Source organism: Stenella coeruleoalba (assembly GCF_951394435.1).
Source record: "Stenella coeruleoalba genome assembly, chromosome: 5".
In the NCBI taxonomy this organism is placed as follows: Eukaryota; Metazoa; Chordata; class Mammalia; order Artiodactyla; family Delphinidae; genus Stenella; species Stenella coeruleoalba.
In genome coordinates this window covers 138,445,959-138,471,490 of record NC_137150.1, presented here as the reverse complement: position 1 = coordinate 138,471,490, position 25,532 = coordinate 138,445,959, and the positions used below count along the sequence as shown (strand labels likewise).

Genomic DNA, 25,532 nt, shown 5'->3' with positions numbered 1-25,532 from the left:
TCAAACAACTTGAATATGTGAATTTAGTTTTTCATCTATAAGTTTTATGAAATCTGAGTACAGATCAAGTATTTTTGATGAAAACTGTTCAAATTGAGATGTATTATTAGTGTCTAGTATGATCTGGAAGATTTAAAAGATTTAATATGAAAGAACCTAAAGTTCTCAATAAAATTTTACTAACATTGATGTGATATTTTGGATATATTGGTTTAAATGAAGTAAAACTAATTTTATCTTTTTACTTATAATGTGGCTACTAAAAAACCCTAGTTTTATCTTTATACTTAATGATGTGGCTACTAAAAATTTAAAGTTACACGTGTGGCTCGCATGCCCTTTCTGTTGGACCATGCTATCACCCGGTGGTTCTACATCCTACTCTGCGGCCTCGATAATGGATTCTCTCACACTGTCTGAGCTTTAGTCACCTAAGTTACAGAACGGGGGTTAGTAGGCTTGCTCTTTCTGTATACTATGTTCTGTATAAGTTTGGGGATTGGACAGTTCTCTGAAATCCATCCAGCTATAACAGCATATGTGGAAATATTTGGTATACTGTGAGGTACTAGAAATAAGATTATAACATTTAAATATGCTAGATTAAAACCAATATTTTAAACCATGTTAATGTGCTAAACTAATGTATTTTTCTTTTCAAGTCCACGTCCCCTGAAGTTCACTGAAAAGCCTAGACCAGGCGTTCAAATGCTTTGTTCTTCTTTTAGTGTTGGTAAGATAACTTTAGTGTTTTTTTCTTAGTTTTATTTTAGCATTTTGAATGACCACATTATGAGAGAGAGCTGGCAGAAAGGAGGCTTAAAGTGTCCATATGAGCAGTTCTTGTGCCATGTGCCCTGTGTGTATGATAAACCAAGAATGTGGTTCTTTTAACTGAACTGCATGTTTTTGGTAGTTTAAATTTGTTTTCCACACATCTTGTGAAATTATTCTCCATTTTCTTGTACAGTGGACTTGTGTGAAACCTTTCTTTTTGGGAGAGGTCAAAGATCTTTCCCCATAGAAGTCTGAAAATTTGAACAAGTGAACTTTATATTCCAAAGCTAGGTTTAGGTGTGTAAAGCTGTTCGGAAAGCAGAGCCCCTTTTCATGCATTTTCAGAGCCGCAGCATCTTAAAGTCATTGTCACAACTAATACAGCAGAAGGAGATAGTGAACATTTCCAGTCTGAATTAACTTTTAAAAATTAAGCCTCATTTGATGTGTGCTTCCTGCCCTCCCCCCCCACCCCAGCACCACCAAACAATTCTCCGACACTAGTTAGGTGTCCTATAATTCAACTCAATTCTGACACTACCTACCTAGAGAATAGTGTGAGATCCCACAGGTTAAGGACTCAGTCCTACAAGATGCCCCACCTACCCCCAGCCTCAGACCAGGTTGTCACCTGTGCTTCTGACTGATGGGCTATATAGAGCAGAGATTCCCACAACTTCCTCCTTGGGTTTGATTAATTTGCTAGAGCAGCTGACAAAACTCAAACATTTTACTCACTAGATTTTCGGTTTATTATAAAAGGATATAATTCAGGAATAGCCAGATGGAAGAGATGCATAGGATAAAGTACATGGGAAGGGGCACTCTCTGGGTGTGCTATTCTTCTCTGATCTCCACCTGTCCATCAACCTGGAATCTCTCTGAACCTTGCCCTTTTTTTTGCGGTACGCGGGCCTCTCACTGTTGTGGCCTCTCCCGTCGCAGAGCACAGGCTCCGGACGCGCAGGCTCAGCGGCCATGGCTCACGGGCCCAGCCGCTCCACAGCATGTGGGATCTTCCCAGACCAGGGCACGAACCCGTGTCCCCTGCATCGGCAGGCGGACTCTCAACCACTGCGCCACCAGAGAAGCCCTGAACTTTGCCCTTTTGAGTTTTTTATGGAGGCTTCATTACATAGGCACAGTTGGTTAAATCATTGGTCGTCAGTGTTGATTCAGCTCTCTCCCAGGTCTCTTATCACATGGTTGGTTCCCCTAGCAGTTAGCTCCCATCCATAGATGCTTTCCAAAAGTCACCTCATTAACATAAACTCTGTTGTGTTTGAAATGGGTTTGATGAAAATCAAGACACCAGTATCACTTCACTTAGGACATTCTAAGGGTTTGAGGAGTTCTGCCAGAAAAAGGGATGAAGACCAAATATGTATTTCTTCCTAAAAGTCACAGCATTACACTGCATTAATTTTAAAAGTTCTTTATATAATGAATTAGAAAACAGATTTATTGAGATAAATTTAGTTTTGGCATAGAGAGCTTGCTTAATTTAATATAGAAATTTGGTTAAGATATTTGTTACAAACTGGATTTTTTAAACCTTAAAATTTTTATTTCAGGTGGTATGTTTTTAGCCACAGGTAGTACTGATCATGTAATCAGAATGTATTTTTTGGGTTTTGAAGCACCTGAAAAAATCGCAGAACTTGAAAGTCACACTGTAAGTATTCACGTTTTAAAATTCTGTAGATTGTTAATATTCCTGTTGGTACATAGCCTCATATTGCTAAGGGAAATTGTTACTGATTTTAATTTTAACTTAAATTTAGGGGGAATTGGAGGTGAAACATGATATTGACAAACTCAGCACCTTATGGTGCCAAATACTTTGCAGTGGTTATTTCAGCTTTAAGTCCAAACTCTTGATTATGATAATTAATCTGGGTGATTAGGTTTGAATTGGGTCTATTTATCTAAACCAAACTCATGAAATTAGAATGCTGTTTTATCAATGTGTACTAAGATAGATAACTCTTCAGTATTCTGGAGTGCTGGTTAGCGGTCAGGTCATCTTTTCTCCTATAGGAAGTTCTGTGAAGTTATTTGATAAAAAAAATCACTTTAAAAGAAATTATTATTATTATTTTTTGCACATAATCATCGAAGTGAATATGCCTTGTTTTCAGCTATTTAAACCTTTTATTTTGATCACTATCTACACGTCAATTTTTATACAGATGTAATTAATTGCAAATACTGCTTTAATTTTAGAAGTAGGCTTCTTTTTACCACATGTGTCTGTCTTTGAGACAAGAGCTGTATCTTAGTCTTATTAGGTTTGTAGTTAGATTCTTTGCACTTAAACGTACAATATATGTTTGAATGGCAGGGTTAAGCAGCGTAAGTGCATATCTCTAGCTTTAAACCAAATATGCTTCTGGCTGTAAAACTGAGTGGGTTTTCTTTGTGTACAGACTATGTAGATGATTACTTTTGTGTTTGGTTTTTTCCCCTCTTTAGGATAAAGTTGATAGTATCCAATTTTGTAACAATGGTGATCGGTAAGTAAGTGTGTGTGTGTTTGTTTTTTTAAATTTTTTAATTTAATTTTTTTTATACAGCAGGTTCTTATTAGCCATCCATTTTATACACATCAGTGTATACATGTCAATCCCAATCTCCCAATTCATCCCACCCCACCCCCACCCCCCACCGTGTTTGTATTTGTGGGTGTGTTTTTAGGTAAATATACTATGCTTCCTATTAGTATAACTAATATATCACTTTGTAGGTATATATCATATTGCAGGTACTTGTTAGTAAATGTAATAATTGAAGGAAAAGTGTCTGGGGCAGGGAGGAAACAATTAAATGTAAGTTTTTAGAATTGTAGTTTCTGCAGCCTCCTATGACCAAAAAGTAGTTTTTCTTTATCTCGCTGCTGGCTAAATGTTTGATTTATAGGAAAATTAGGTGTAAAGATAAAGAAATTTGTTATATTTGAGTAGTTAAAAGAAAATCTTTTCTAATCTCCCAATCACTGTGATGTAGTACAACAGAATTATCACTTAAATTATATCCTTTATGGTCCCCAGTGTCTTTTCAGGTACCTTTCCTAAACTGTGATTTTTTAACACTTAACTTTATTAAATGATTTATTTTTACACATGGCTAGCATGAATTAATTTGAGTTTAGAGTTAAAATGCTTATAATGGTGCTTTTGGTCTTACTGTTTCTTCCATACATTTTTTTTGTGTGTGTGTGGTACACGGGCCTCTCGCTGTTGTGGCCTCTCCCGTTGTGGAGCACAGGCTCCGGATGCACAGGCTCAGTGGCCATGGCTCACAGGCCTAGCCACTCCACAGCATGTGGGATCTTCCCAGACCGGGGCACGAACCCGTGTCCCCTGCATCAGCAGGCGGACTCTCAACCACTGCGCCACCAGGGAAGCCCATCTTCCATACATCTTTAATTGTCCTTCTCCCCCCCACCCCCCCTCCAAATACTTATTGTACATTGTCTTTTCAAAACTCAATCTATTCGAGAAGCTAGTGATTGAGTTTGAAATGTGCTTTACTTAATAGGGCTAGGCAAATCATAGCAAACCAGATTTTCTCTGTTTAGATACGTGCTAAATTCCGTGTCTTTTGGAATAAACACCTATAGATTTACCTGCAGTCAAGATAGCTACAATAAAAATTTTTTCACTTGAAATATTAACTGTAGCCCTTGGTAGCACGTATGTGAGTAGAAGATCTTCTTTTCTTTTAAGGTTTTTAAGTGGTAGCAGAGATGGAACAGCACGGATTTGGAGATTTGAGCAGTTAGAATGGAGAAGCATCTTACTGGATATGGCTACAAGAATCTCAGGGTAAGTTGAGATGGTTTGTTTCTAAGTAGGTGCATCCTAAGTACTTGGTCTCTCTCTCTCTCTCTCTCTCTCTCTCTCTCTCTCTCTCTCTCTCTCTCTCTGGTTGGTTGATCGCTTTGTTCAGGGGACTGGAGCCACCTCCTATTAGAAGAGCTACGATCTAAGTGAATGGCTCCCTCCTGCACATCTGACAGTTAAATACTTAAACCTCATATATTCTTTTTTTTTTAAGAATTAATTAATTAATTTTTGGCTGCGTTGGGTCTTCGTTGCTGCACGCGGGCTTTCTCTAGTTGTGGCGAGCGGGGGCTACTCTGTTGCAGTGCATGGGCTTCTCATTGCAGTGGCTTCTCTTGTTGTGGAGCACGGGCTCTAGGCACATGGGCTTCAGTAGTTGTGGCTCGCAGGCTCTAGAGCACAGGCTCAGTAGTTGTGGTGCATGGGCTTAGTTGCTCCGCGGCATGTGGGATCTTCCTGGACCAGGGCTCAAACTCGTGTCCCCTGTGTTGGCAGGCGGATTCTTAACCACTGTGCCACCAGGGAAATCCCCGCCTACTATTTCAAAAAATATATAAAAATAACTCAAGTATATCAAATGTGAAAATTTTCAGAAAATTCTACTTTTTGAAGGTAGGATTTTTGGAATTTTTAAGAAGACACAGCTACGTCTGGCGAAAAAAGCAAACACACTTTATTTAGGTTTAAAAAAATTAGGCTCCAGTGGGAGTGAAAATTTTTCTTTTTGTATGCTGAAATTTTGGTTTGTAAAGTGGCATTGAAGGCAAGTTTGTCTGTCCCCCTCCCTCAACCTCCAAAGTCTCAAAAACGTATCTTTAGCATCTTTGAGATAAGTTTAGTACTTTGCAAGATAAATATTACAAATTTCAAATACATTGCTTTTTTGGTTTGTATATTTTGGGAGGCAGTACAGGTGGTAGAAAGAATATGTGTTTTGGAGTCAGACCTTTGCTCAAATACCATTTACACTGTTTAAAGCTATATAATTTTGACAACATCATTTAATATTTATTAATCTGTTTCATCATCTGGGAAGTGAGACTACCTGCCTTTAAGTATTGTTGGCAATTTTAAATCATATGAAAATTTCCAGCACTGCTTGGTCTAGAGTAGGCATATCAATATTCTTAGGAGTTTTTCTGAGAAATGTTACACATTTTAGATCTTCATGTCTGCTTTATTTTTAGTAATAGTAGGAGAAATTAACCCATTCTCTGCTGTGGCTCAAACAGTTGTACTGGATTTCAAAATAAATTTGATATTAATATTTTTGTGGAATGATCTGTGGTAGAGAATGGAAAGAATACATACTAGAAATCTGATAATCCTTGTTCACAAACAAATCTTTACAGTTATTTAAAAATGTTAGATCTGGATATTTAGAAGCATCTTAGTGTGAAAGTAAATAATAATGAAAGAATGGCAGTGAAGAACATTTGAAATGGTATTCGCCCATGAATAATTATTTTATTAGGCAAAATAGGAATACCATTGTAAAAACTTGAATAAAAAGTTTTAAGTGAGACTGAGAACTATATATTTTTCTTGTTGTCACCCTCTCTTCATGGAGAGAACTTTTCTTGTATTTTCCCTCATGGTGGAAATACTCTTTTCTCATTTAAAGTTTTACTTATTTCAAATCTTGAAAGGCAGTGTTTTCTGTGTGTAAAAATTGATGGATATATTTGTTTTAGTGTTCTAATCTTGGCTAATCAACTTGATGAAATGCAACATGTCTGTTAGTAAATTCAAATGAAGTGTGGAGGGTCTTAGCCTGTATTCCATTTTGTCATTTATTTATTTTATTTATTTGGCTGCGTTGGGTCTTAGTTGTGGCATGTGGGATCTTCATTGCGGCATGCAGGCTTCTCTCTAGTGGTGGCGCACGGGCTCCGTAGTTGTGGCACATGGCCCAGTTGCCCCGTGGCATGTGGGATCCTGGTTCCCCGACGAGGGCTCAAACCCGTGTCTCCTGCATTGGAAGGTAGATTCTTAACCACTACGCCACCAGGGAAGTCCCCTTTTGTCTTTTATGTTACACTTCCTCTGACCAATCTAGTTAGATTTATTCTCTCATTTGTGTTCCATGGTGCTTACATAGATAGGTGTTACATAGCACTCATTCCATATTCTTGTAGCCGTTTTCTTTAAAATACATGTTTATTATATGCTTAATCATTTCTTAGAATGTGCTCTGTGATTTCAGAAGCAGCTAGGTCCCCCCAGTCCCCCCAACCCCATACTACTGACTGCTGTATTTTATACAGAAGCTTTGCATATTGCTTTCATAAAGGCAGCAAAACACTGCAGACGTGTATCCAAGACCGTTCTTGGCAAGGACCTGTAGGAACAGTTTATAGGGAAGTAGAAAGAGATGAATGCAGCTCATTTACAGTTCAGCAAATTGAGAGTCTGTGTCAGGCACTTTGCTAGACATTGGGGTCATGAAGATGAATTACCTTCTTTCTGTCTTCCTGAAGTTTTTTGTCATCTATAGAGAGTGAAGCAGTTGAAAGTATTACTTATAGGGCTTGGGGTCAGGAGAAGGGAATAATTAGAAAAGAGGTAGAGAGAAAAAGCTTTGCTTTTATGAGCAGCGGCGGTATTCCGAAATCTGCCTGTATTCAGTCTCCGAACTGTTTGTAAATCATCCCTTACCCCTCGGGATTTTGCCCTTATCTGTTTATAGATAATCTTTTGCGGGTCAGATGTGATGAACTCTCTATCGAGTTGGTAAGGTATGGACATGAGCTGGATTACTTCAATTATTTTTGTATTGATGAGGGATTGTGTACATTGTACAGCCTCCTACACATATAGCATTGCACATTTCATATTTTTTTTCTTAGAGATTTATCTTTAGAAGAGGAAAGGTTTATGAAACCCAAAGTAACAATGATAGCTTGGAATCAGAATGATAGCATTGTTGTCACAGCTGTGAATGATCATGTCCTCAAAGTGTGGAATTCTTATACTGGACAACTGCTTCATAACTTATTGGTAGGTAGTTTTTATAACATACAACAAATCAAAAATTTTTGAACTATAATTTTATTTTTAATAAACATGTTTCATTTATATTATCAAATGAATAGAAATTTGTATATATACTAATGTATAAATTACTGTCATTAATACATATTTAAAAACTGTTATACACTGTGACAATATGGGCTTTTAATTTTAAACTTGTAACTTGCAAACCCTCCTTAACTGTATGACTTTGTTGAATAAAGGGACATGCTGATGAAGTATTTGTTTTGGAGACACATCCCTTTGATTCCAGAATTATGTTATCTGCAGGACATGATGGCAGCATATTTATATGGGATATTACAAAAGGCACCAAGATGAAACATTATTTTAATATGGTAAGTGGAGTGAGAGGTATCTTTATGCATGTTTGCATTTGTTCCAAGTATTTGGATAATGAAGTGTAGCCAGAAACCTATCTGCATATTTTGGCAGTTTATATTTCTAGAAATCAGGGTACTACCTAGTCTGATAAATATCTGATAGCCATATATACGTACATACATACAAATGTGAAATTAATCTGTATAACTAATTCACATGAGGGGAAGATTTTCAAAATTTATTTATTTAGCTTTGTGTGTGTGAATTTTCCCTGTCTGTGTTTAAATTGGCAAAATTATGGTAATTCACACAACTTTTTCACTATTTAAATTTATTAAAACATTTGATAATAGGGACTTCCTGGCCATCCAGTGGTTAAGATGCAGCACTTCCAATGCAGGGGAACTAAGATCCCACATGGCACGTGGTGCAGCCAAAAAAAAAATTTGATAATAAAAAATAATACTCAGAGTCATCTAGGGAATCGAACATCATTGTTTGTTTTTCAGTGTTTCTGCTTTTTGCACATGAATATTTGAAAACCAGATTACGATCTTATTGCATGTTTTTAGAATTTCTTATACATAACTACAATACAGTTACCAAAATAGGCAAATTTAACATTGATAAAGTAGCGTTATCTAATCCAGGTTTACATTCAAATTTTGTCAGTTGTCCTAATAATGCCTTTATAGTTATATTTTACCCCTTGGACCAGGATCTGATTCAGGATCATGCATTGTATTAAGTAGTTATGTATCCCTAGTTTTGTAAGATCAATAATTCTGCCTTTTTTTTCCCCTATATCTTGCCCTTTTACAGGCAAATAATGTTACAGGATATCTCTGTTTTGTCTGATACTTCTTCATGATACAATACTGTTTCACATTTTTTTTATGTAATAAAACATAAATGATAGTGTGCCGTCCATGCATTATATTAGACGGCACATGATATTTATGTTCCACTGTTATATGGTGGTAATTATTAATATTTGGTTAAGGTGGCATCTGCCAAGTTTCCCCACTGATTTTTAAAATAGTTGTTTTTTCTTTGTAAATTTTAAACTGATTTGTTCAGAGACTATGTAAATGTCTGGTTCCTCATGAAACTTTCACAAATATCAGTATCCATCGAAGGCTTTCTAATGGCATCGTTCTTTACATATTTAGTAGTTGGCATTGTTGCACATAGTTTTGTAATCCTTTCTCATTTTATGTAAAGAATGTTTTTCAAACCCTTAAATATTTTTTAAGAATTTGCAAATGTATTTTTGACGGTAAATTCAGCCTATCTTAGAAGTATGTTACCTATATGTTTAATTTACTGTTGTTGAGTATTTAAGTGGTTTCTAAAATATGCACAGTAACAATACTTTGAATGTTTTTATACTTGGCTGTTTAGGTAGATCCCTGATTATTTCCTTGGGATAAATTCTGAGGGAAATGTGTAAAAGGGCTTGTACATTGTTAAGACTTTTGATTTATATATATATATGATATATATATATATATATCATATATATATGATAGGTTTTATAAAATTACTCTTCAGTTTATATTGAGATCCAATTCAAACTATAATTAATTTTTGAGGCAATATAGTAGCATCCTATAGGTGAATGATTCTTAGATATTTGATTGAAGACCATCTTAGTTCATGTGTTCCATGTTTTTGTTGGGTTTTTTTGACCTTAAAATTTTCACTTCAATGTGCTTACACTGGACAGTTTCTTCAACAAACAGTTTAAAATACAGTTTTTTATTTATTAACATTAAGTGCACTAAAACAACTCAAATAGCCTGACCCAAGTACATCATTGGGCATCTCTGAAACTTGCATCTCTGTTCAAATTACTGGAAAAAGAACTAAGCCTTCTTCAGTTTTTCTATGGCCTTAAAATTCATAGGTACATCCATCTTTTAATTAGCCTTTAAAACTCAATAGGAACATTACATACTAAATTTAATCTATTAAAACAGAAAACTACATTAATTCAGGCTTTAAACAGAATATAAGCTAAAATAACCTCTAAGCCAAAGAGTAATCTGAAAAAAGTCTCAAATGGGCAACGATGATCTTATTTCCAGTCAGACACCAAAAATTGGCCTTGTATACTGAATTCTTGTTACCTTTACTGCTCAGCTGAGAGTCTCCTAATTCTTTAATGCTAGACAAATTACGTAGGGTTGTAAACTACTAACAAAAACAGTATTTCATTAAGTAAATAGTTAACATAATGTGACACTGAAGTGTTCTCCAGGCACAGTTGAAGGTCGGATTTTGTCAGGAATCATTGTGTAGGACTCTTCAGACTGCAGGTAAAAACCGGAGTCTGTCTTGCTCTGCCTAGGTAGGTTTGCCCACTTGGGAAAACTTCCTTCTCAGCAGGTACCCTGAGCAAAGCTTTTGGTGCAGTAAGTTCCACATGTATGATAGGAGAGTAGCTGCCACCATCTTTGCTTTACCAGCCAAGGGCTCTCCCCTCCCCACCCTCCTCTGCTTTACTTGGACTGAAGGTCTCAGGCCAGAGGTGTGAAGTGGTGCCAGGGTGCAGGTTGGGCTGTGGTGGAGGTGGCTCTTCAAAGGACCCTGGGGGTGAATCTGTGTAATAGGAGGGAAAATATTTACACATTTTTTTCCTTTTTATGTTATGAGAGAATGCAAATTTGTATACATGGATTATCTTATTCAGCAAGTTCCTAAATATCCCAATACCTTAATTCCTCCCCCCCACCCCATTTTGTTAATTGGCACTCAGTCATGTGTGGTATAGCAGTAGTGAATTATTGCTTTTCGAGCGGGTATTTAGGTATGTATGTGAGTTTGTTTTGGCAGTTAGCTTGGTGGATGAATCCTTTTTCCAACGCTGATTTAACTTGTCCTAAAGTTTAATTATTGGAACGTTATAGGCTGAGACAACAGATAAGCATAGCTCTACACTATTGAGTTAATGAAACAACTCATTTAACTATAAATTGATAATACTAAACTACTATAATTTACAGTTAAAAAAAAAGAATAAAACAGAAAACAGTTTAAAAGTTATCTCTTTAAGGCAACATTCATGATGCACTTAGAGTATTCTTTCTGAAATTTGTGGCAGTTTGAAATAAGGTAGTTGCAGGTGCAGGCATTTACATATGCACCCTTGAGACTTTGCAGCATTACAAATTTTGCGTTTCCACTTAGTCATCTAAGTGGAAAGCTTAAACTCCATAAAAGTATTGATTTTAGTTCATGAATTCCAAACTTTATTAATCTTTAATCATTTCTCTTGTAGTTTTTTTTTTTTTTTTTTTTGCGGTACGCGGGCCTCTCACTGTTGTGGCCTGTCCCGTTGCGGAGCGCAGGCTCAGCGGCCATGGCTCACAGGCCCAGCCGCTCTGCGGCATGTGGGATCTTCCCGGACCGGGGCACGAACCCGTGTCCCCTGCATAGGCAGGCGGACTCTCAACCACTGCGCCACCAGGGAAGCCCCTCCCTTGTAGGTTATTAATCAAAAGATTTTTGTTATATATTGAAAGAAAAGTTTGTGAAATTGTCATTCACATGTAAGAAGTAAAGAAAGCCATTTTGGATTGGTTTATGATCCTTCATTTGATCAATTTGAGAACTAATTCTTAGAAGATCTTTTGAGATTTTTTTCTAGGCTAGTGGTATCTAAAATGAATTTTATTTTCTGAAAATATTAACATGTGCTTAACGAAAACTTTGTTTAAAAATTTGGTTTTTCAGAAGTTGATATAGCAAAAGCTCTTACACAGAAATGGTCATACATTTTTCCCTGTGTTTCCTAGATTGAAGGACAAGGACATGGAGCTGTATTTGACTGTAAGTTTTCACAGGATGGACAGCATTTTGCCTGTACAGATTCTCACGGTCACCTTCTGATATTTGGTTTTGGATGCAGCAAGCCATATGAAAAGGTCATTTCATATACTTTCTCACAGCATGTAAAATAGTTATAAAGGATGTTTTGAAAATAGGTTAGATGTATTGATTTATTTTTTTTTGTCTTTTCAAACAAAGTTAACTGGTTAATAATTTATTTTCTTTAACATGTGTAAACCTCAAAATATCAATTTGTAAACTTGCCTTTTCTAGATTCCCGATCAGATGTTCTTCCATACTGACTATCGGCCACTGATTAGGGATTCTAATAATTATGTCTTAGATGAGCAAACTCAGCAGGCTCCTCATCTTATGCCTCCACCATTCTTGGTAGATGTAGATGGAAATCCTCATCCAACTAAGTATCAGAGATTAGTACCAGGCCGAGAAAATTCTGCAGATGAACATTTGGTTCCACAGCTAGGTTATGTGGCAACAAGTAAGTTCTAAGTCTTTTTTTTTGTTTTGTTTAATTTTTAATTTGAAAAATGTAAGTAATAATACAAAGAACTTCTGTACTTTCAGATTCACCAGTCCTTAATATTTTGTTTTATTATTGTATCGCTGGATACATATTATTGTTTTGAACCATTTGACACTTACGTTCTGGCCCTCATGTCCATTTACCCCTAAATACTTCAGTATGTATTTTCTAAGAACAAAGATATTTTCTTATGTAATCATAAACTGTTATCAAAATTAGGACATTTAACAATTATATAATACTGTTATCAAATCTATAGTCTGTAATCAAATATTATTGTTCTAATAATGCCTGTTATAGCTTTTTTTTTCCTCCCTTGATGTAGATTTTAACTTGGGACTGCACATTAAATTCAGTTGTCATTGATTAAGTTCAGGTTATGCATTTGGGAAAGAAGACAACATAAATGGTGTTGTAGCCTTCCTGGAGTATCATGTAAGGATGCTCATGATTGTGTTTTGTGCACTTATTGGTGGCGCTGACTTTGAACACTTGGTATCCGCCAAGGTTTTCCACTATGAATTTTTTTTTCTCTTTGTAATTATTAAGTAGCTTGTGGTTTAAATAACCTGTTCTATTTCAGACCTTTAGGATCCATTGATAATATTTGCCTGAATCAGTTGTTACTCTGAATGTTGTAAAATGGTTTTCTAACTCTATTATCATTGCATCTGCATTTTATCATTAGCTGGCCATCTACTACTCTCCCATTTATTTATTTATTTCGTTTATTAAGTTTTAGTATGGACTTCCGGGTTGTTATATAGTGGGTTACAATCCAGTACTATCATTGTTTAGTTGCTCATATTATCCTTGGATTTGGCTGGGAGAGTCCATTCAAGCTGAGTTTTGTGTATTTTCCCAAGTCCCCATCATTCCTTGAGCACTTCATTACTTTCTGGCAAAAGATGTTCCAGTCCCGTCTTGTACTTTGCCTGTCCTAGCCAAGTACAGAGTTTTTTGTTTTGTTTGCTTTTGTATTTGTTCATGGCAGTGTAATGTTTTTCCCTAATATTATTAAATGCTATTTTTTATTTATTTTTATTTTTTAAAATTTTTTGTGGTACGCGGGCCTCTCACTGTTGTGGCCTCTCCCGTTGCGGAGCACAGGCTCTGGACACGCAGGCTCAGCGGCCATGACTCACGGGCCTAGCTGCTCCGTGGCATGTGGGATCTTCCCGGACTCGGGCACGAACCTGTGTCCCCTGCATCAGCAGGCGGACTCTCAACCACTGTGCCACCAGGGAAGCCCTAATATTATTAAATGAAGAAAAAAGATGCTTCTATTTTGTTTGGATGAGGAGTAATTTACTGAAACTAAATCACCTTAAGGTTAAAGATTAATGTAAATCACTATATGTTTACTCTTTCAAATTTTTTTATTAGTTTGATTGAAGTGTACTTTATATACAACAGAATTTACCACTTTTAAGTCTACAATTCATATGAGTTGAGAAATGTTAAACAGTCATGTAAACCACCACCACAATCAAGATACAGAACATTTCCATTGCCCCCAAAAGTTCTCTTGGGCCTGTTTGGAATTAGTCCTCTCCCTTCTCCTGGCCCCTTGTAATGACTGTTTTATTTTGTCACTTTGATTTTTCCTTTTTAAGAAATTTTGTATAAATGAAATCATACAATATGTAGTCTTTTGTGTCTGGCTTCTTTAACTTAACATGGTTCTTTTGAGATTCCTGTTGCAGGTATCAGTTGTTTTTTTCCTGTTTATTGATAGTGCAGCATTGTATGGATATACCATCATTTATCTATTCACTAGTAGCTGAAAACCATTAGTCTTTTTTCCATTTTGTAGCTGTTTTAAGGAGTGCTGAAATATCCAACTATCCTGTGAATTTGTCTTATTTTTTTCTTCAGTTCTCTCAATTTTCTCTGTATGTATTTTAAAATTCTGTTATTATATACCTACACATTTCAGATTGTGCTCCTGGTGAATTCTTTTTTTTTACAATTTTATTTATTTTTGGCTGCGTTGGGTCCTCGCTGTGCATGGGCTTCCTCTAGTTCTGGTGCGCGGGCTTCTCATTGCGGTAGCTTTTCTTGTTGCGGAGCATGGGCTCTAGGTGCGCGGGCTTTAGTAGTTGTGGCACACGGGCTTCCGTAGTTGTGGCACGTGGGCTTCAGTAGTTGTGGCTCGCAGGCTCTAGAGCACAGGCTCAGTAGTTGTGACCCGCGGGCTTAGCTGCTCTGCGGTATATGGGATCTTCGCGGACCAGGGCTCGAACCCATGTCCCCTGCATTGGCAGGTGGATTCCCAACTACTGTGCCCCCAGGGAAGCCCTGAATTAATTCTTTCATCATTATGAAATGTCCTTCTTTATCCTCAGGAGTATTTCTTGTTTTGAAGACTATTAACTTTGTTTCATATTAAAGTAAATAATCCAACTTTTTAAAATTAGTGTTATCATGTTGTATCTTTTCAATTCTTCTAACCAATATGTCTTTATATTAAAACAGATTTCTTGCAGGCAGCAATCTAGTCTGACAACCTGTCCTTTAATTGGACTGTGTAGACCATTTACATTTAATATAATTATTAGCGTAGTCAGGCTTAAAGCTCTACATAATGCTACTTGTTTTGTCTATCCTTTCTGTTCTTTGTGCCGTTTCTCCTTTTTTTCCAAACTTTTTTGAAGTTGCTTATTTTTTAGTGTTTTATCATTATTGCCACTAATGTTTTATTAGCAATACCTGTTAGTCTTACTTATTTTTAATGGTTGTTCTAGGGCCTAAATTGTCACTGTGTAGTTTGCAGACCCATGGTTTTATCCATGACCTTTTATGGGGTCTTCGAGGTTATGACTATCTTCATAATAATATGAAACTATTATTTACCTTTGACATTTGCACTGATGAAACAGAAGCAGTGGTGGGTGAAACATTTGGTACCTGAGCACAAATCAAGGCCGTGGCACCAAACTGCTAGCGGTCATTGTATTCTCCACTGATTTGAACACACATTTTAAAATATTCTGAGTGTTAAAATTGGAAATATGCTTAAAACAGTTCTTGTTTGTGTCTGAAGTCTCTGTACTGACGAGTGGGAACGTGTACTATTGCCAGCCCTGTGAGAGTTCTGGCAATTTTTTGGCATTAAAAAATGGCTTGGCTTTTTCATGTTTTATTCCCCAGCATGGTGTTTTAACCAATGTGTGTACATATTATTTAGCCAAAGAATCGATTCCTCATTGTGTACCTCTGAGCTTTCTGTGCAATCCAGTCCTCTCTGATATTCAGCCTTGCATATTTTAGTCTTTCCCCTGCTCTCAAACTCTGACCTCTGTCTCTCAACTCATTGTGACCTCTGGATGGTACTTGGGTTCCCTCTCCTTGTTCTGTAGTTTGGAGATTGCCTCCAGGCTGTTACCTGGAGCAATCAAAAGATTGGGCTCCATTGTCTTCTCTCAGGGATCACAGTCCTGTGCTGTTATCCAATATCTGAAAGCCCTTCTTTCATATATATTTTTTCCAGTGTTGTAGTAGTTTATAGTGGAAGGGCACTGTAGTACTTAAGCCTTTATGTGTAGAACCCTTCTTTAGTATTTGAATGGTGACTGCATTATGCCAAGTAGAAACAGGTATCATTCTTGATATTTCCCAAGTTACGTTTAAATTCAGTGCTGCGAAAGAAAAGTTACATAGGGTTTTTTGGGGAGGGGAGAGGATTAGAAGTCTCCTTTTCTGCTGTTTTCCCTTTGGTTCTATGTTGTGATCTTAGGGATGTTATGTTATTCCTCGTCCTAATTAAAGTCTTTTTATCCTTTTACGAAATTTTAAAAAATATACATTTATTTATTTTTATTTATCTTTGGCTGTGTTGGGTCTTCACTGCTGTGTGCGGGCTTTCTCTAGTTGTAGCAGGTGGGGGCTACTCTTTGTTGTTGTGCAAGGGCTTCTCATTGCGATGGCTTCTCTTGTTGCAGAGCATGGGCTCTAGGCACATGGGCTTCAGTAGTTCTGGCACGTGGGCTCAGGAGTTGTGGCTCGTGGGCTGTAGAGCACAGGCTCAGTAGTTGTGGTGCACAGCCTTAGTTGCTCCATGGCATGTGGGATCTTCCCGGACCAGGGCTTGACCCTGTGTCCCCTGCATTGGCAGGCGGATTCTAAACCACTGTGCCACCAGGGAAGTCCCTTGTTATCCTTCCACTTCTTGCTGTCTTAGTTCATTTTTTGACAGTGGTCAAAAAATTTCCGTGGATTTTGTTTAGCTCTTCTAAATTCTTCATTGATTTCCACAGTAAAATGGAGATGTCATCAATAAGATTTAAGGGATCTAAAAGTAGATTAGTAGAATAGAAGTATTTTTCCCCCTGAAATAGTATATGACATTTTTCAGTTTCTGACGTGTTACTATGGATGGAAGTATATCTTTGCATTCTTTTTGCCTAATACCCTATTAATTTCAATTTGTTAAGGTTCTGCTTATAAACTGGTGGGGGGGTGGTCCATGTTATTTATTATGTTCAAAGAAGATGCGTTTTATGGTGGGAGGATATGTAACGAGTTGATTGCATGAAAATGTCAATGTTTAGGTAAATTTCAAGACCCCACAACCATCTAACACTTTTTATCCATGAACACTAACTGAACCTATTAAATATCTCTGAAAATGTATTATTTGAAAAATAAAGAAGCAAAGACACTTAAAAATATCTGATTTTGTACGTGGAAGATTATGGCTATGCTTAAAGCTTATTTGAAAGAGTGACTTAAGCTTGGTGGGAGAGGCATGTGGAAACTGCCTCCCTCAACTGTGCATACTTGGGGTGGGAGAGAGCTGGAGTTGGGAGTGGTCATTTGTTGAAGGCCTAAAAGGTGTTACTTTTTTTTATTTCATAAGACAGAGAAATGCCACTGCTTTTCTCTACATCAGAAATCGCACATTATTGGTTGTTATAGTCAGAGAGACCTTGAGAGATAAGATTTTAATGAAATACTTGTATAAATGAGGGGCGTTAATGTGAAACAGAAAAACAAGACTTTCACTTTCACTCAAGTGTGTTTCCAGGTGCTCACTGCTAAGGATTTCAGAACCTCTGTTGAGGTTTTTGTGGTACTTAGTACCCTAAAGTTTGTTTTGAATTTTTTTCTGTGACTTAATTAGTTATGAATATAAAGCATATCTTTAATTGATTATTTTTGGAAAACAAGAATTCTGACAATTGCTAATGTAATTTTAATTGTAGCCTATTGAAAGTTTTTTCCTCTTCATATGTATTATGATTTCATATTCATTCATTGAATTTGCAGGTGATGGAGAGGTAATTGAACAAATTATAAGCCTACAAACCAATGACAATGGTGAACGAAGCCCAGAGTCCAGTGTTCTTGATGGAATGATAAGACAGTTGCAGCAGCAGCAAGATCAGAGAATGGGAGCAGGTCAAGATGCTGTTCAAAGTGGACTTTCAAATGGGGAAGAAACACCCCGAAGAGGTAATAAATATATGAGAGGTATTTTGCCTTAATATGGCTGGATTGAAATTGAAGAATAAATGAAGTCATTGTCCCCTACATGCAGTGTAAAAAGCCTTAAGCAATGTACGCTTACAACTTGAGTAGTAGTCTGGAGGTAGCTTTATTAGGTGTAAGGTTGATGGGCTAACAAATGGACATTTGAATTTCAAGTACTATGAAAGGCTATTGAAATCTTTTTGCTCTAAAATAAGAGTATTTACAAAATTACATTAAATAAATAAGAGTAAAGAACAAAGTGTTTTCTAAAGGAAACACTAGATTTCCTTTCCTTTATAATCCTTAAAAAACTGAATTGAGTAGAGCCCTAACGTTTCTTACTGAATCAGAAAGCTTGAAGTGAGTTTTCAGGGCAAAGTACTTGATATTGGAATGTGGTAATAATTATGTTAGTGGAAATAATCTAGAAGAGATGGGCGATTGTTATGCAACTGAAAACTTACTCTAGAAAAGCTAAAACCTTGTGGAAGATAAGAGAAGATTTGAGAGGCTGTAAAATGCTATAAAATTTCCTGTCTCTTTATCGCTCAGTGCTGTGTTCTGAACAGTTTCTTCAGCTCTTTCTGCCCTTTCACTCTTTTTTTTTTTCTTTGCGGTACGCGGGCCTCTCACTGTTGTGGCCTCTCCCGTTGCGGAGCACAGGCTCCGGACGTGCAGGCTCAGCGGCCATGGCTCACAGGCCTAGCCGCTCCGCGGCATGTGGGATCTTCCTGGACCGGGGCACGAACCCATGTCCCCTGCATTGGCAGGCGTACTCTCAACCACTGCGCCACCAGTGAAGCCCTGCCCTTTCACTCTTGATCTTCCTTTCATCTAATCTGCCTCGTAACTGGGCTTTAGATTTTTTTATTATTATTTGTTTTTTATTTTGACTGCATGGCTTGTGGGATCTTTTTTGTTTGTTTTTAATTTCTTTTTGGCTGCGTTGGGTATTCATTGCTGTGCGCAGGCTTTCTCTAGTTGCGGTGAGTGGGGGCTACTCTTTGTTGTGGTGCGCAGGCTTCTCATTGTGGTGACTTCTCTTGTGGAGCATGGGCTCTGGGCGCGTGGGCTCAGTAGTTGTGGCTCACGGGCTCGAGAGCGCAGGCTCAGTAGTTGTGGCGCACAGACCTAGTTGCTCTGTGGCATGTGGGATCTTCCCGGACCAGGCATCGAACCCATGTCCTCTGCATTAGCAGGTGGATTCTTAACCATTGTGCCACCAGGAAATCCCAGCTTGTGTAGTTCCCCAACCAGGGATCGAACCCAGGCCCTTGGCAATGAAAGTAGGGAGTCGTAATCACTGGTCCGCCAGGGAACTCGCAGTGCTTTAGATTTTTATTTGCAGCGACTGTTAGGTCTACAAGTTTCATTTTTTTCTTTTTAAAATATGACTTTAAAATTAGTGCCTTGTACTTTAAGTCTTACTTCTTTTATACATTTAACTGTTTTGGATTCTAGCAGCACAGAATTGGGTCTATCAAAACTTTGTTCTTCACATACTCTTTTTTTTTTTTTTTTTTTTTTTGATGTACGCGGGCCTCTCACTGTCTTGGCCTCTCCTGTTGTGGAGCACAGGCTCTGGACGCGCAGGCTCAGCGGCCATGGCTCATGGGCCCAGCCGCTCCACGGCATGTGGTATCTTCCGGGACCGGGGCACGAACCCGCGTCCCCTGCATCGGCAGGCGGACTCTCAGCCACTGCGCCACCAGGGAAGCCCATTGACATACTCTTATTTTTCATTTACACATGCTCCTCTTTTATTTGTTTTAAATCATGATAATAATCTACATCTTTTTATGTGGTCCTGTCCTGTTTCCCTATCCCAAGATAACAACTATTCTGAATCTCATGTTGATTCTTTGCCTTTTAAAAAATAGATTTGACACTCTTAAATGTATGAATAAAAAACATTTGTTTTTAAACTTTATCCAAAGGTTTATAAAGGTTAACTTTATCAAAAGGTTTATAAAAGGTTTATAAAGCGACTTAATTTTTTTCACATAGTGCTGTATTTTTAAGATTGCTCAGTTGTCACATTGGATTAATTTTGACTATTGTGTACTCTGTTGTATATCTGATTTTATTAATTCATTCTCTTGATGGGCTTTTGGGTAGTTTTGAGATTTTGCTAATCTCAAACAGAAATGCTATTAACAGTCTTGTATAGGTCTCATATACACTTGAAAGAATTTCTCTCTCTCAGGTATGTTTTTTTCCTAAATTCTAGAGTAAGATGTGAACTTTATCCCTTAGGCTTCATTCTATATCTTCCAAGAACTGGAACATTCTTTTATATGATCATAATACAATGGTCACAGTCAACAGACTTTACAGTACTACACAATGTACAGACTATACAGTACTGCTCTCTGATGTACAATCTTTACATTTCCCCACTTGTCCCAAAATTGTCCTTCATGGCTTTTTAAAATTTTAGGGTTTAATCAAGCCTTGGTCCATGTGTTTAATTATTGAGTCTCTTTTAATTTAGAACAGTTCCCTCATGGCACTGGTACTTTTGAAGAGTTCAGGCCTGTTGTTTCACAGAATTTCCCTCAATTTGAATTTGTCTGATTATCTCAAAATTGGATTCAGGTTAAACATTTTAGGTAAGAATACTGCATAGTTGCTGTGTTCTTCTCAGCGCATCAGAGCAAGAGGCACAAGATATGTATGCATTTTTCTGCACCTTGCTTTTTTCACTTAACAGCATATTCTAGAAATCACTCTCTTTCCATTCACAGAGCTTGTCTTCATTACTTTTTATAGCTTCATAGGACTCCACTGTGTGGAATAACCAGTCTTTGTAATTAATCTGTTTATGGCCACTTAAGTTATTTTTCATGCTTGCTATTACAAGTAATGTTGTGATACATATATTTTCTTCAAACTGTTGGAGAATAATACTATGACTTGGGCAGTCAAATTTAGAATTTAGGGCTTCCCTGGTGGCACAGTGGTTAAGAATCTGCCTGCCAACATAGGGGACATGGGTTCGAGCCCTGGTCCGGGAAGATCACACATGCCACAAAGCAGCTAAGCCCGTGCGCCACAACTACTGAGCCTGCGCTCTATAGCCCACCAGCCACAACTACGGCGCCCACATGCCACAACTACTGAAGCCCATGTGCCTAGAGCCCGAGCTCCGCAACAAGAGAAGCCACGGCAATGAGAAGTCTGCCCACCGCAATGAAGAGTAGCCCCCACTTGCTGCAACTAGAGAAAGCCCATGCACTGCGACGAAGACCCATTGCAGACACACACACACATAAAATTTAGAATTTATTTTTAGTTCTCAATTCAAAAAGTGTTTCTTAAACATCAATATATTTTAATACAAATTTTGGATTAATAGCAGGGGCATTTAATGTCATTTTTAATAGATGGAGTATAATATGTTGTGCAGGGCAAATTGGTTCACATTTGATTGGTGAACAGAATGTTGTACATAGAAGAATGCAGAGGTTTGTTCATTCATATTTGAGTTTTACCCTAAGCACGGAGAGCTGGTGTATTTGGAGTAAAATTTAATAGCCTCCCGTAGGAAAGGATATAGCCCCCGGTTTTTTTTGTTGCCTTAGTAGCAGGATCCCCTTCACCCTGTGGTTCAAGAAAACAAGTACTTTGCCTGGGATTCCCTCCACATCCCCCCAGGGTGGTCTCCATCCTTTGTGACTTCCAGCTCTTGGGAGGTTGCCCTGCCTCCTGTGTCTACCTGATCAGCTCTGCATAGGCTTAGGGCTTGATGTGGTCTGCATTGCCCTGTTACCCACTCTTCTAGCTCCAATTCAGGTGCTGCCAGCATTTCCCCACTTTGCATTTTTGTGAATTTTTAATAATGGGCTCTGGCAACTTGCTTGCTTGAGTGGCTTAGATTATCTCTTTAGGTCATAAATAATGTTTTTTGTTAGAGCTCTTATTATAAAGCCACCATAGTTTGAGGCATCTATTTGCTGTGCTAATTTTTCCAGAAAGATGTGTTTTTAGTTTGCAGTTTTGAGGAAGGCGAGGTTTTTAGGGCTGCAAATATAACATTATTATAGAAAATGCTTGTACATTAAATTTCAGAAAGTCTAATAAAAATGGAAATTGAGCTTAATAGTTATGTTAGTGTTTGTAGTCTACATTTTTTAAAGAGATCTGTTTAAATTTATTTTGGCTGCGTTGGGTCTTCGTTGCTGTGCGCGGGCTTTCTCTAGTTGTGGTGAGCAGGGGCTACTCTTCATTGCAGTGCATGGGCCTCTCATTGCGATGGCTTCTCTTGTTGTAGAGCACAGGCTCTAGGTGTGCGGGCTTCAGTAGTTGTGGCTCACGGGCTCTAGAGCGCAGGCTCAGTCGTTGTGGCGCACGGGCTCAGTTGCTCCTCGGCATGTGGGATCTTCCCGCGCCAGGGCTTGAACCTGTCCCCTGCACTGGCAGGCGGATTCTTAACCGCTGCGCTACCAGGGAAGTCCCCATGTAGCCTACATTTTGATCTCAGTCACATTAAGATTCTTTTTTCCAAAGTTTTTTCAGTAGATCTTTTTTTTTTTTGGTTTGTGTCTTAGTAGGAGAAATGTATATGCATATTAGATTGAAGTTTGTTTTGTAATCATTCTTGACAATTTTTCCCTAGGTTTTAGAAGACTAAGCTTAGACATCCAGTCCCCTCCAAATATTGGTCTGCGTCGTAGTGGTCAAGTGGAAGGTGTTCGTCAGATGCACCAGAATGCTCCACGTAGTCAGATGGCTACAGAGCGTGACCTGCAGGCCTGGAAGCGAAGAGTGGTTGTACCAGAGGTACCACTAGGCATATTTAGGTTTGTTTTAGGATATCTATTAATATTGTTTATATCTGTGAAAATATATCTATATGGTTATTTACACATTTTAATCATTAGTGGTATAAATAATCATATACATATATTTTAGTAATGGGTTGGGATGTATTTTAATTGTGGTAGGAAGATGTCAAAATTGTTCTCTAACTCCATAACCAATCTTGTTTCATCTATACAAACACCCCCTGTTCTCCCTTCAGTATTATTTTGAAAGATATTCCAGACATTAATATCATTTTGTCTAAAAGTATGTTCGTATGTAATTTCTAAGGATAAGGAATTGTCTTAAAATATAACTATAATGCCATTGTCATATCTTAAAAAACAAACAATTCCTCAGTAGAACCAAATAGCCAGTGTTTAAATTTCCAGTTGTTCCAAATGTCATATTTTTAGTTTTTTGCAAGAGTATTTCGTAAGTGGTAAAATTCCATCAGAAGGCACATAATATCTTTTTCTTTATTTCTTTTCTTTTCTTTTTTTTGTGATGCTAGCAGGAACTGATACTCACTGCCCAGGTTCATTAATTCATTAGGGATTATAAATAGTGATATTTCAGCTCTGAAGTCTTTATTATCTTGGCTACTTCCAAATAAAAATTTACCCACATCTACTATTTGATTATCCAGTAGTAAAGTTTGTATATAATAAACAAGTTTCTGTATAAAAAACAGGATAGCTGCCTGCTCATTTTGCTTTATTTACCTTCAAAATAAAGATTTATTCCTTTATATTCTCCCGCAGTGGCCAATTTGTGTGTTTGTGTTGTTCACTGTATTAATTACACTGCTGTGATTTAGCTTATTTCTAATGTCCTTGTTAATGTTTAAATTTTTTTTATCTCTGGCCAGGAGGAGCTTCTTCAGGTTGGCTCCTGAGTCCTTTTGAAATGATATAGTAGCCTTGTGTAGCATCTTTGCTGTCAGGCGTGGCAGGGTGTTATAGGTTCTTCTTGTAAATTTCTTGACCTAGACTTAGGATTAGTCTTTTCTCTTAAGCAGCCCTATTTTCTTTTAGTGAGAAATGATATTTCATAAGTATAGTGTGGATCGTAGGGTTTTCCTTGTACTGAATTGTGATGTACTGATTTTCAAGTTATCAGAATGGAGGCAGCAAATACTGTTTTTCATTGATATCTAAAATGTTTCAGTATTCTGTCATGTTTGTGTCTCACAATAACTAATACCTTGAAGATAATTTTGTAAAAGTTTTCATGTGTTTAGCCAGAAGAGTCAGTTGATTGGTGGAGTAATATTGGATAATACTTATATTTCATACAGTGAACTTAAGGATATTTATAAGTATATGATAAACTAATGAAAAGCAAAATCTGGAATTGGGATGAGAAATACAGAAAATCACTGTCGTGTATGCAGCATTCTATAATTAAGCCTTAAAATTATGTCTGAGTTGCGTGCTCATCAGAACTGAAAGTGTCATTTTAGGATACTTTTTGTTGTCAAAATCAAGGGAAGCAAATAGGTATCAGGAGTGAAAGTCCTGAAGAATAGTTCCTTAAACGAGCATTTATTTTGTTAACATAAAGGAAGACTGGAAGTAGTTTAAGGCTAGAATCATGGTTCCCCAGCATTTTCCCCGGCGGCAAAAAGGACATTTCTAGTTGAAGGGATTTCATTTAAGCAGACTTAATGGTCCCACATGACATGTCTCCTCATAACTCATTGACCAGAATGTCCTCATATGGCCACACTTAGCTACAGAGGAGGCAAGGTAATACAGTCTCTATTTAGAGCAGCAAAGAGCCTAGATGAAAATTGAGATTTTGCTTCTAAGGAAGAAAGAAGAATGGATTTTGTGAGTCAGCTAGCCGCTGCAGTATAATTTTCCCAAAGAAGAGCATAGCTCTTTCTAGAACTCTATTCTAAAATACATTTGAGTTTTTATGAAGGAGATGCTGAGTGATACAGTAGAATCCTTTAGAGAATGGATTTGCAATCTTGGAAAATCATAGGTACATTCTGAGTAGCTAACACGAGAGATTCTGTTTGAGTTGGTCCTCATAGGGCCAATTAAAATACAAATGAATGAATATTTCTGTGTTAAATACGAAAAATAGGACCTACTAGCTGCCTCTGAGATTTGGGTTATATTAAATTTCTAGAAAAGTGTAGTTTGCCTTAAGTTTTGTTATAAGTTTAGGAATTTTCTGTATTAATTAAAAAAATACTTAAGTTATGATTCCCAGAATCATAATGATTAGTTTTTTTCTCTATATATCCTTTATTTATCAGCAATTAATATAACTGGGTACTTAAATTTGTAGGAAGTTGGAAGACTTCAGAATAGAGAAAGGTGAAGAAGAAAGAAATCTTTATATAATTGGAAGAAAGAGGAAGACTCTCCATCTTTCACAAAAGGTAACCTAAATTCCATTTCCTTAGGAATAAACAAATTAGAAATTAAACTGAAATTTATAGTTTTCCTTTTGATCACTGAGAATATTAGTAATATTAGTCTTCTGTTTGGGATTTAAAGTAGTAGACGTAAAGTTGTACAGGTGTTAGGAAAAGTGGCTTGAAACTTGCGGGAAGTAGCCTGATGCCTAACAGTGATGAAGGATTCTAGAAAATTATTGTTGGGATTTCCCTGGCGGTCCAGTGGTTAAGACCTTGAGCTCCCAATGCAGGTGGCACGGGTTTGATCCCTGGCCGGGGAACTAAGATCCCACATGCCTCACGGCACGGCCTAAAAACAAAATGTTATTGTCTAACAACCCCTAGAACATTGCCAGCCCATCAAAAGCATTTTGTATCCATTCCCAATCACTACTCTCTCCTTTCTCCTGCAGGTAACCAACTGTTTGACTTTTAAAGATGCTGGTTAGCTTTGTCTGTTTCTGATGTTTTCCAAATCATG

General features: G+C 37.4%; 1 protein-coding gene across 2 annotated transcripts in view; it reads left to right on the top strand.

Annotated features, from left to right (window-relative positions):
• BRWD1 (bromodomain and WD repeat domain containing 1) overlaps positions 1–25,532 on the top strand; it is a 120,456-nt gene that overhangs the window by 39,883 nt on the left and 55,041 nt on the right. For both annotated transcript variants that reach the window (XM_079923445.1, XM_079923446.1), the window contains 11 exons: positions 663–733; positions 2,352–2,452; positions 3,253–3,293; positions 4,506–4,604; positions 7,472–7,622; positions 7,859–7,993; positions 11,780–11,908; positions 12,087–12,312; positions 17,629–17,814; positions 22,451–22,634; positions 24,940–25,033. In XM_079923445.1, coding sequence (XP_079779571.1) covers positions 663–733; positions 2,352–2,452; positions 3,253–3,293; positions 4,506–4,604; positions 7,472–7,622; positions 7,859–7,993; positions 11,780–11,908; positions 12,087–12,312; positions 17,629–17,814; positions 22,451–22,634; positions 24,940–25,033 — 1,417 coding nt within the window. The remainder of the gene's footprint in view (positions 1–662; positions 734–2,351; positions 2,453–3,252; positions 3,294–4,505; positions 4,605–7,471; positions 7,623–7,858; positions 7,994–11,779; positions 11,909–12,086; positions 12,313–17,628; positions 17,815–22,450; positions 22,635–24,939; positions 25,034–25,532) is intronic.